Source organism: Xenopus laevis, chromosome 1L, assembly GCF_017654675.1.
Source record: "Xenopus laevis strain J_2021 chromosome 1L, Xenopus_laevis_v10.1, whole genome shotgun sequence".
Lineage (NCBI taxonomy): Eukaryota > Metazoa > Chordata > Amphibia > Anura > Pipidae > Xenopus > Xenopus laevis.
The window spans coordinates 14383248-14396208 of record NC_054371.1 but is presented as its reverse complement, the minus strand read 5'-3'; the positions used below and the strand labels follow the sequence as shown (position 1 = coordinate 14396208).

General features: G+C 36.9%; 1 protein-coding gene across 1 annotated transcript; it reads left to right on the top strand.

Moving 5' to 3' along the window:
* The first annotated feature begins 791 nt into the window (after positions 1–791).
* Positions 792–11417, top strand: gnrh2.L (gonadotropin releasing hormone 2 L homeolog). The gene is made up of 4 exons (XM_018227027.2): positions 792–941; positions 7107–7282; positions 9735–9815; positions 11117–11417. Exons 2-4 carry the CDS (start codon positions 7145–7147, stop codon positions 11153–11155), a joined length of 258 nt encoding a protein of 85 aa, XP_018082516.1. The 5' UTR covers positions 792–941; positions 7107–7144; the 3' UTR covers positions 11156–11417.
* The last annotated feature ends 1544 nt before the right edge of the window (positions 11418–12961 follow it).

Below are 12961 nucleotides of genomic sequence, written 5' to 3'. Positions count from 1 at the left end.
GATGAAGTCGCAGCTTGATCTGACGCGACACGACTGACGGATACAGACGGATCAACACTGCGACTTTATTACATTTATAGACACATACATATATATATATTTACATTTATACACACATATATATATATATTTACATTTATAGACACATACATATATATATATTTACATTTATACACACATATATATATATTTACATTTATAGACACATACATATATATAGTTACATTTATACACACATATATATATATATTTACATTTATAGACATATATATATATATTTACATTTATAGACACATATATATATATACATTTATAGACACATACATACATATATATACATTTATAGACACATACATACATATATTTACATTTATAGACACATACATACATATATTTACATTTATAGACACATACATACATATATATATTTACATAGTGTTTGTGCTGCATGGGGAAGGCAACAATCAGCTGGAAATGAACAAGAGTTAATTTGTGGAGCAGAATCATCTCTTATTGATTGGAGAAATCCTGCTCAGTGTAATTTCAGTGGGATCTATTAATGAATTCACTCAGTGCTCCACTTGCCCCCCAATCCCTCTCCTTTGCCCTTTATATAATGAATCGCAGAGATGAAGGGAAATCACACAGGGTTTCTATACACACAAAGCTGACGATTTGTAAACTGTTGCTCATTAATGTGTGTGAGCCGCAAGCCCCAGAGACGTTGCCCAAATGTCTCATCAAACCCCCACCTGCCGGCCCGGGGCTTAACTTGGGAGCCGTGCGACTCACTAATCAGAAGGCGAGAGCCGGACGTCAGCAACAACAGACTGTCCCACAGTGAGAGCACAAATACCCATGAGCCAGGCACAGGGAGGGTATAAATACCCCGGGCAAATGCTCAGCCTCACTCAGACCTGGAGAAGAGCAACATCTGTCAGGTACGTGCAACTGTCAGACACCACCCCTGCACTAACTTCATCTCCACTCGTTTCAGACAATACTCCTGCTCTTCTACTTTATTATATTCACTGCATTCATTCTCATAGAAGAACTTCCCCTTTAATATCAACAACTGCTATTTTCTTAATACATTATTGTATATACAGTGTGTGTGTGTATTAGTAATACGTCTAAATACTGTTAGACTGCACATATATATATTATATAATATTTAATGTATATAAAGATGAGATATATGATGGGGGAGTTGCCTTCCTAGATCAACTAACAGTTAAACAGACTTTATATAGACAAAATATGTGATTGACTTGTGTCCTTTTCAAGCTAAATTACTATGTTACTATGTATAATAACCACAGTATATATTATGATATATATTTTTCTATATACAACTATATACAGTATATATACTGTATATATATATATATATATATATATATATATATATATATATATATATATATATATATATATATATATATATATATATATAAATCAAAAGAACCAGTATCAAGAGTGTTGTTATATTGTTACATAGTACCTTTTTCTCCCAATGGGGACCCAAACGTCGGTTATAAATACTATGGTAACAATATAAGTTTTTAACTACAAGACTCTTGGTGCTGGTTCTTTTGATTTTCTAGTATTTAAATCCTTTTCCGTGCACAGGGGCAGCTACAAGATAGCTTTGTGACGAGAGGCGCTGTCGGAGAACAACATGTAAATATTTATTTACAAGCATTACAAAAATTAGACATTTGTCCTAAAAATATTTTGATAATATAATTCAAATGACAATTTTTTTTTAAATGAAAAAAATATCTTTGCACAAAAAGTTCAACTTTACTATTATCAATTTTTTATTTTTTTATATGTAGATATACTGTTCTATGTCAGTTTATATATATATATCTCAAACAAACGGTAAATGTTTCTATTTTCAGAATAGGTATGTGTATGTACAGTTCTGTATATATTTTGTATAAATCTGTATACTGTACTATACTATATATATAGAAATACATGTTAAATATAATTAAATGTCAAGATATATTTATTTATATTATTACGGTATATACAATACATACATATGTTTTGAAATGATTATATATATATATATATATATATGTATATATACACAGAATATGTTTTGGAAATAAAATAAAAATGAAAAGGTTTAACTTTACCAGTTCTTGTGAACAGATAAACACGCAAAATAGTTCTATGATAATATATACAGGTATGGGATCCGTTATCTGAAAACCCGTTATCCAGAAAGCTCCAAATTATGGAAAGGCCGTCTCCCATACGATAGACTCCATTTTATCCAAATAATTTATATTTTTATAAATTATTTCCTTTTTCTGTGTAATAATAAAACAGTATCTTGTACTTGATCCCAACTAAGATATAATTAATCCTTATTGGAAGCAAAACCAGCCGATTGGGTTTATTTAATATTTACATGATTTTCTAGGAGACTTAAGGTAGGAAGATCCAAATTATGGAAATCCAGAAAACTGCAGGTCCTGAGCATTCTGGATAACAGTTTTCATACCTGTCCTTGACCCCAACTAAGATAGTAATCCTTATTGGAGGCAAACTGATTTTATTGGGTTTAATTAATGTTTAAATTACTTTTTTCAAAGAATAGAGATCCAAATTATGGAAAGATCACAGGTCCTGAGCATTCTGGATAACAGGTCCCATACCAGTATAAGCGAACATAACATAATATGTATGATGCATTACAGTACAGGTATGGGACCTGTTATCCAGAATGCTCTGGACCTGGGATCTTTCCATAATTTGGATCTCTATTCTTTATAAAAAGTAATTTAAACATTAAATAAACCCAAGAATATTGGTTTGCCTCCAATAAGGATTACTTGTATCTTCTTAGTACAGGTAAGGAACCTGTTATCTAGAATGCTTGGGACCTGGGGTTTTCCAGATAAAGGATCTCTCCATAACTTGGATCTTCATACCTTAAATCTACTAGAAAATCATATGAACATTAAATAAACCCAATAGGCTACTTTTGCTTTCAATAAGAATTAATTATATCTTAGTTGGGATCAAGTACAAGCTCCTGTTTTATTATTACACAGAAAAAGGAAATCATTTTTAAAAAATTGGATTATTTGGTTATAATTGAGTCTATGGAGGATGGACCTTTGGTAATTGGGAAATTTTCTGCATAATGGGTTTCTGGATAACGAATCACAAACCTGTACAAGGTACTGTTTTATTATTACAGAGAAAAGGAAATCATTTTTAAAAATTTAGATTATTTGGATAAAATGGAGTCTATGGGAGACAGGCTTTCCGTAAATCGGAGCTTCTGGATAATGGGTTTCTGGATAACAGATATAACAATAAAACCAGAAACACCGGGTTTTGTGACACTGAAAAAGTTATAATTTTATGAGCATATACAGCTAATACAACATTTTGGTCCACATTCGGACCTTTCTCAAGGTATATTTGTATACATGGTGTCTGACTGTAATCATCTATACAAATGTAAATAAAAGGTATGTATGTGTGTGTTTATATAGTGAATAAAGTACCCCCTCTTGTAAAATATAAGGATATTATAAGTTACCGAGGAGTTTGATGACCATATAAAAGCATGAGACCGAAGGCAGAGTGTTATTATACAGGTCATGGAACTCCCAGGTGACTTCTAATATCCTCATATTTTGCAACAGGGGGTACTTTATTTATTATAATACACAAGTTTCAATGAGTCATGTGACAGAAATGACATCAGAACTCACCGTTTATAACTGATGACATCAGAACTCACCGTTTATAAGGATATAATTTACAAGATATTCATGGCTTTTGTGTATTATATAGTGAATAAAGTACCCCCTCTTGTAAAATATAAGGATATTATAAGTTACCGAGGAGTTTCATGACCATATAAAAACACGAGGCCGAAGGCCGAGTGTTTTTATACAGGTCATGGAACTCCGAGGTAACTTATAATATCCTCATATTTTACAATTGGGGGTACTTTATTTATTATAATACACAAGTTTCAGTGAGTCATGTGACAGAAATGACATCACTACTCACCGTTTATAACTGATGACATCACTACTCACCGTTTATAAGGATATCATTTACAGGATATTCATGGCTTTTGTGTATTATATAAATATATATGTATGTGTGTATTATATAAATATACATATATATATGTGTGTGTATTTAACCCATTTCTTTTGAAGGGAACACAGTGGAGCAGTAGTGATGCTTTGTGGAACCCCGTTGCCCCCTTCTATTCTATTAACCCTTTTCCAGACAGAGGAGTGAATTGTCCAGCAGTTGCCAATGAAAGTGATGCTCGGCGCCTCTGTTATAATCACTTCTCCTGGTTTAGGAAATGACAATTTGTTTCCATCTGGGCAATCCTGATCCGTGGGGAAGGAGATTACACGATGAACATAAACACACACATATGCAATACCCCCGACTTGCCTGCAAACCCCCTGAAATCCAATTTAAAGCCAGTAAATATTTGCTCAATTCCTTTTGCTTTTTTTTTTTTTTTTTAATTCTCTTTAAATTATTTATGGTCACATTTTCCACCCCTCCTTGAGAATGCCCCTGTATAATAAGAAAAGTCATTTTATATGTTGCGAGGGTTTCAGAGCCTGAACAGTATTTTCCAGACAGAGGGGTAAGTAGGGGGGGTCAGGGATTGTACCAGAAGTTGGCATGAAATTTGTATTTTTTATGAAGAATAAAATATGGGTTCAGTTAATAAAGAGAAGACACCCCCATATGCCACCAAATCTGCTCTATACCCAGTTTAGTTAGAATGACTTGCAGTTAATAGAGATCGGTGCCTAGTGACTACCCATGTACTGAAACATCTGCTCAATGCTTTGTGTATCTTACTCCTGGGATTAGTCTGCCTTGTTACACACAGCATCACCGACATAAGTATAAAAGGGTGGTTTGCCATTTCATTCTGTTTAAATATTGATTTCTTAATATTATTTTATGTTCCTCTTTAGATAAGCCATTCTACTATCAACCAGCCCCATCAAACAGATATTAATATCCCCTACGTTTTAATATTGAAAAATATATTTATATTTGCACTCCATAGTTTCATAAAATAACTTATATACAGACAGGTATGGGATCCATTAAACAGAAACCTAATATCCAGAAGGACATCTCCCATAGACTCCATTTTATCAAAATAATTACAAATTTTAACAGTGATTTCCTTTTTTTTTTTTTTAATAATAAAACAGTAGTTTGTACTTGATCCCAACTAAGATATAATTAATCCTTATTGGAAGCAAAACCAGCCTATTGGGTTTATTTAATATTTACATGATTTTTTGGTAGACTTCAGGTATTAAGATCCAAATTACGTAAAGATCTATCATCCAGAAAACCCCAGGTCCAGCGCATTCTGGACAACAGGTCCCACACCTGTATATAGAAAGTTACCTGTATATAGAAAGTTAAGTTTAGCACAACACGGGACTTAATCAAAATATATGAATCATATTAATTATGGCTTGTGCAATGAAGTCCCCACCTGTTTGCAACAAAACGTTCTCCCTGGTTCTCCCTTGAGGTTTAAAGTGAATTTGTCTCCCCCCTTTAAGTCCTTATGTTCTGTTCTCTCCTTCCTTCCTCGTGCAAGAACCACTAACTGCCACTTTTTACAGTCTTTTTGCCCTTGTATGTGACTTTATCAGTTTTCGAACATGGGTTGTAGGCCACATCAGGGGCCACATGAGACTTTATAATGGTTTGAAATTGAAATGTCAATGTTATACATCTACTTGTTTACCTTAGGATGGTGGTTATTTCATGGACAGAACATCCTGGCCACGGCACATGAGCTGGTATTATAAGGACATTTTGGTGTTCATAAATATGAAGCCTTCCAATCTACATAGGAACATGGTAGATGAAGCTGCAACAGACAATTTCATCCTATTAGCCTTAGTGAAACCTGACTAACTACTAGTTGAATCAATTGCATAGGCAGAGCAAGCTTCAAGGGCCCATCAATCATCTAGGCTTGAGCCTTCTGTCCCGTTGGATTACACTTCTTTTATCTCCTGTTCTTTAGAGAATATTGGTTTTAACTTTTTAGCCTTTCACAGGAAATATAATAATATCACCTGGTCTGCCACTTCATACTGGAGGCCTCGATAAAAAAGTCCCAGTAGAGTTTGCTTTCATATACAATCCACTTTTTCTTCATGGAACCCTCCTGCAGTTTCCCTTCTTTTATAATGCTAGGGGGAACCAACTGATGGCCGTGTTCCAAATAGGCATTCCAATATTTGCTCACATCTATATAGGCCTCCTTTCACGTATTAGGACTCCAAACAGCCTTCTGTGCAAGTTCATGTAGATGAAGAGGAGACCAAACAGTAATGGCATGATAAATCCATACCCCGTATAAGGTTACAAATATAATATTTATTTATTCCCTGTTTAACACATTCCCGTAGCCCTGCCCCATAGGGGCTTTCAGTCGAAGGCATTTCTAATCAGATAAGATCTTGTAAAACTAGAAAAACTTTTTATTTTTTCAAATAAGTAAAAATCCTCCTGGGATTTGGGGTAGTGCAGCCCTCTGTCCAGCCTAGCAGTGTTCATTTTATAGACATGTTGCATTTATGAATACTGAGGAGCTCAGGAAGGTTCGATGCTGCTCTTACCAGAGTCTAACCTTGAAGCAACATCAACTAATTAATAAAACATAGGGTGATAATAATTACTGCTCATGTGGATCCAGTCTGACGCATATGCACAGAATTAGTTTTTTCTGATTTCCCTTTTGACTACAATGGACATTGTTCTACATTCAGAAGAGCACAATCATTATACATTGTACACCATTAACATAGCAAAAAATGCAAATGTTATATTTAAAAAAAGACTCTTAGGGGGTAATAAAATGAAACTGTAAACTGGACAAAATTTGTCCAGGTTTAGTAGCTCACTGCATTGCCTTAGACCTAGTATATACTACTACTACTAGTTACTACTACTAGTTTGTTTTATAATGCCACCTTTTTCATCTGTGTACAACCACAATTCACAAGTTCTTGGCAAAATCTTACCATGAATGTACTTTTCGGTTCCAGGCCCCTTCTAAGAAACTGCAAAAGACATCAGCATCTTCATGGCCTGTCAGGGTCACCTTGTGTTCCTGCTGATAGTTCTCTTGGCGGTCAGCACACAGTTTTCAAATGCCCAGCACTGGTCACATGGTTGGTATCCAGGCGGAAAAAGGCAGTTGGACATGCGATCATTTCCAGAGGTATGTCATCAATATATCTACTGTTAAATCAGATGTCGATTTAAAGGGTGTGAAGTTATCACATCATGGGCCTCTAGAACATATTGACTCCACTACCAGTAGGGGTCCATGAGTCTATCACCACTCTGGCTTTGCATTTTATGACTCTAGTAGCAAACAGAGCCGTAGGCTTACAACATAGTTAGACTCAAATGCCCAGCACTGGTCACATGGTTGGTCTTCAGACAGCAAAAAAATCAGTTGGACATGCGATCATTTCCAGACGTATGTCATCAATATATCTACTGTTAAATCAGACATAGATTTAAGGGGTTGGTTACATCATGGACCTCTTGAACATATCGACTCCACTACCAGTAGGGGTCCATGGGTCTATCACCACTCTGGCTTTGCATTTTTTTTTTTTTTTTGCAACTTATATTTTTATTTGTTTTTACAGAAATACAATAATATTGAAGGATACGTATATCATAATCTAAACAATGTATTATTGCATTATCAGTAAGACATAAATAAAAGAGCACATAACATTTTGTGTTTTATTTCCTTCTCTTATATAATACCTTCCAAACAGTATGCTTTAAATATAGATATTAAAAAAAAAACCTCTTAGCCCATGCTCCAGATTGGAATTGGTAAAGAATGCTTCTTTCTTAGTAGGCACTTTCTTATTCATAATGCTTATTATAAGCACTGAGTAAAGGCACAAATAGAAATGCTATAGGCTTTTTCCTATAATTAACCCAAACAACAAGGTCAACATATTGACCATGAACAGTGATAACAAAATAAAATAATTGTTGTAACCATACATCTTTTTAATCATCAAGCTGCTGCCTCTTTATCTTTGTAAATAACTCAGTTGAGATTAGCTCCCAGGCTGTCCACACTTTTAGAAAACTGGGTATTGTGTTTTTAATATATGCAATCCTATGCTCAAAATATATATTACTGTTTACTTTCTGATAGATTTCCCTTAATAAGGGTAGGTTTGACGTTTTCCATTTAGCTGCAATGGATATTCTAGCTATGGCATGTACATGATTTAACAGTAGTGATGGGCGAATTTATTCGGCAGGCGCAAATTTGTGGCGAAAAAACGACCACCGGCGTCAAAAACGCGACGCCGGCGCCGTTTCATGAATTTTTCGCCGTTTCGCGAATTTTGCGGCGAAGCGAAAAAAAATTTCGCCGCGTCTAAAAAAATAGGACGGCGGCGTAAAAAATGGTTTCACAAATTTTTCGCCGTTTCGTGAATTTCGCGAATTTTTCGGCTAGGCGAAACTGCTCAAATTCGCCCATCACTATTTAACAGCTTTTGTTGCGCCTTAGTGAGCCCTATAGCCGGTTTGCCAAGTAAGAATATCTTTCTGTATGTTCTCATGTGTAAAAGGTCTTACAAGGCCCAAAATTTCCTCCTGAAACGGTTGAATCTGCACACAGTTCCAAAATATGTGAGGGACATCTCCTGGGGCTTCGCCACATCTCCAACATATCTGAGAAACCTCACGAAATGTTTTGTGTGGCCTCACTGGGGTTAAATACCAATGCATTAATATGTTATAGATATTTTCTGCTTAGCACAAGTTACACTGCATTTAGCATTTTTCCAAATTGATTCCCAGTCTTCCTGCGCAATTTCTATATTCGGTGCCTTTTCCCACTTCACTGTAGTCTCATATCTTAAATGGGTCATTGACCAAAGCATATATTTTTGATATCAGTTTCTTTTGAGGAAGGCCTTTGTATGCTATTTGTTCAACGTTATTATCAAAGAGTTATTCTTAAAATATTGAATAAATGGTATCACATAATGCCTAATCTGGAAATACATAAACCAGTGTATTTGGGCATTTGGAAGCTTTAATTTAACATCTTCAGAGCTAAGCATATTCTTCAGAGAATTATCCAAAACATCCTTGACTATAAACAGAGACGTGACCTCCCCAAAGCTGTTAAAAGGAGCAGAAATGGCTGGATGGAATAAGGGTTTTCCTAAAAGTGCTGATAGTGGGGAATAAGGAGAGAATAGTTTGGATTTCAGCTTTGTTCTATTTGTTCTATAGTTAGCCGTGTTGTTTTAAGCATTGGTATATCTAATTTTGGCATTCTTAAAGGTGCCCAAAACCATGCATAACGGGATGATATGGCTGAAACAATGCATTCTCAATTTTCACCCAAATTAGTTCAGAGGACCAGTATGTCCACGCTAACACTTGCCACAATTGGGCAGCTTCATAATATTTCTGTAATATAGGAAATCCCAGCCCTCCTTGGGTTACTGGCTTTGCATTTTATGACTCTAGTAGCAAACAGAGCTATAGGCTTACTACATACTTAGACTCAGTTGGGGTAACAGTACTATTTAGGCTGTCAATGCTGTGAGCCCACTCTGGGTAAAATAACATGTAAGACGTGGAACTATTCTGATACTGAACTCTATACCTCATAGATTTCAGGGGATCTTAAGCCCTGCGAAGGAGAAAGATGCGATTACCAGACAAATGAAATGAGCATTCTGAAGGACCTCATGGTAAGATATCATCAATAAAACCAGTCTCTGGGCTATTGGTGTGAAAAGTGATATATAAAATCCAGGCTTTTTTTTTGTTAGCTTTTGGTTGTGCTGGAATCAATACTTTGTGTTAGCTCTAAAAGAGATATTACATCTGTCAGTTCAAAATCAGTTCCACATTAAGTCGAACTAAATTCAATCTCTTGGCCAGTTATTCCAAACCAGTGACTTAAGAGAAACATGTTGCTCAACACATTCTTTGATGTTGCCCCCCACAGCCTTCAAGCAAGTACATCATTTAAAATTCCTATTTTGGAGGCATAAAGACCTAGTATATTGCCAAACAATGCCTGTTGCATGCTGGCAGTCCACACGGGGCTCCAAAACAGTCAATCACAGTTCCTATTTGGTATCCCCCGGAAACTTTTTTCTAGACTTATGTGGCTGTCCAACACCTTTTAAAAACGCTGGGGACCTCTTTGGTAATCGTTTCTGGACAATCTTATTATTTGGCCTAATCATCAAAAAATCATGGATTTGGAGAATTCCTATTGCATATCCAACACTTGTTCCTTCTATTAGTAAATGAGCCATTAAATGCCCCAACAGGCAAGACATTAATTGTTGAGGTCAGATGTATATGAGTTATCAGTTATTATTTTGCAGAATGGTGGGTGAGATGGGTTTCAGGCCAAATCTATTTCTTGGCATGACAGTGTCCTGGTTTTTTTTTAAATTGAAGCTTGCACAAAGTGCTTCAAATCACCCAGTGCAAAAATGGTGCAAAACATGCTGAAGTGCAAAGGTGCAATTGGACAAGCCTTATAAAAAAAAGTCCCAAACTCCAAGTCAAAAAGGTGCAAGGAAAAAGAATCTTCAGGCTCTCCTTCACTGAAACTAGGGGAAGCCCCTTTACCCCAACCTCCCTGGCCAAGAGGCCAAAAGTAGGCAAGGGTCTTCAGACCCCCTTCTCCATCAGGTCAGGAGGGTTCCTTTTTCTCTCCCCCTCCAGTACGAAGGGTTGTTAGAGGTCCTAACAACAAGTGGACCATCTTAGCCAAAGGGCTGAGTCAGTGTCCTGTATTTAGACATGAAAAGCGTAAGGCTTTGGAGGAAGTGGGTGGGAATAGGGTGGGCCGGGTTTGTAGCTGGGTTTATATCGATGCTCCTTTAGGGGTAAAGGTGAAGTTAACTGTTTCTTCATCTGGGAATGATGGGAGCAATTAATGACCCTCACTCAGTAAAGATGGTTGTAGCTGTCTTGTCTATTGGTGGCTTCTCCTACGCCATTTTTCAGCATTATAATTTCTTCTTTGTAGGCCCGATTCATGTTTCCAAGAGAGCGCCAGAGAAAATGACATGATCCACGGGGCACTCCCACCAGACTCCCAGTGATGTTTGCAAGCCATGAACTCTGTTAGGAAGATCTTCTCACAGCTATCAACCCACACCGACGATACTGTCTGCTGGATGAGATTGAGAAACTGGAACAAATAAACCCAACCTGCCAAATTCAAAAAGAGATTCTAACGTTTGCTAGAGAAACCTAAATGTACATTTTGATCTTTATTATGATTTAGACAAAGAAGAAAGTAATAAATAAAATTTATCTTTACTGAAGATGCCCTTTAAATTGATTTGACTTTATTCATAACACATACCATTATTTTGGGACATGGTTGTGACCAATGCTAGATTTCAGGTGCTTGGTTTGCTATAATTGTCTGAATGGTGCTAATGAGCCCAAAATCGCCTCCTACCAAAAAAAAATGCCGAAAAAAGTTTAAATTTACCTCTGTGGAGCATGGCAGAGGACAGTTTTAGGTACTTTGGAGACACGTTGGAGAATGTTCTGGGCCAACCATCTAAAATCAAGGGATGAGGGTAACATTTTGAAATGGAGAGGCTACCAATGAAGGCTTTCCTTTTAAAGGACCAGTAACGTCAAAAATTTTTACAAAAAAATTCGTTAGAATACAACGAAAAAAACACCAACACAAATTAAAATTTAAAATAGGAAAGCCTTCCTAGGGATTACACCATCTGTCAGGTGGATCTCACTGGTGCTCATTCTAGATCTTACTATCCACTAGGACTCGCTCCACAATACACATTAGTCCACTTACTGCTAGGTTCTGAGGAAAGTCCAAATAGGAAAACATAATAAAATGCAGACATAGGAAGGTATAACATTTCCCACAGTCCCACAAATGACTTGGAATATGGAATATGTAAATACAAAATTTGCACAAGTTTATTGACCTTAAGTCTGTTGTTAAGAACCTTTATACCCCCAGAGGTGACGCTGCTGTTCCCTAATGTATTTCTCCTTTTATGTTAAGCAGCTACTCCCATGTGGCAGACACAAACTAAGACCTGTCCTTGAAGGGTCTTCACAGAGTCTTCTTCAGCAACCTCCCAACCGTGACTTACTCAGTGGAACTGGCTCACTGGAGATCACAGGCTGGTCTGTGGCAGGTAGTGGTCATCTTGCTACTTGATGGTAGCAGATTTGTCTCTCTTAGCTCAGAAGGGGCACCATGGTCTCCTGGATCTCTTCTTCAGATGTTCTCCAGGACTCCCATCTTCCATGCTATTGTCTGCTATTGGCTAGTCAGACTCCTTGGAACACATAATGATGATGTCTCCAGGGGGTCTGGGTAGTTGACTTGCCTGGGGAGTTGGCTGAATGACACTATGATCTGGCCACTACACAACCTTTACTAAGTTAACAAGTGAATGAGAGTATTTATTTCCTTTTTGGGTTTGGGCCTAATTCAAACTTTGCCAGCACCAACATTACAAAGATACTGGAGATGAGTACTGTGTGGTTAATAAACTGGAGGCCTACAGAGGTCTCGCAGATGAATGGAGAAACTCTTTGGTTCACAGTCTTACAGCCTCCCCAGTTATTGTGATTGTTCACACAGCCTCCGTGTTACATCAGTGCAGGTTGTCACATCCCAAAGCCCACCTGAAATTATGCTTTCACTCAGGGACCCTCTTAGCCTCATGGGTGTCCAGCCCAGGAGAGGGCATGCAAAGAGGTCCTGCCAACAACAATTTATATACCTTGCTAGCCCTGGCCCTGACACTGTGACCCTGACTGCGGAGGAGCCGTCAGGGTATTTTGACTCCTTCTTACCCCCTTGATGGAGTCCAAA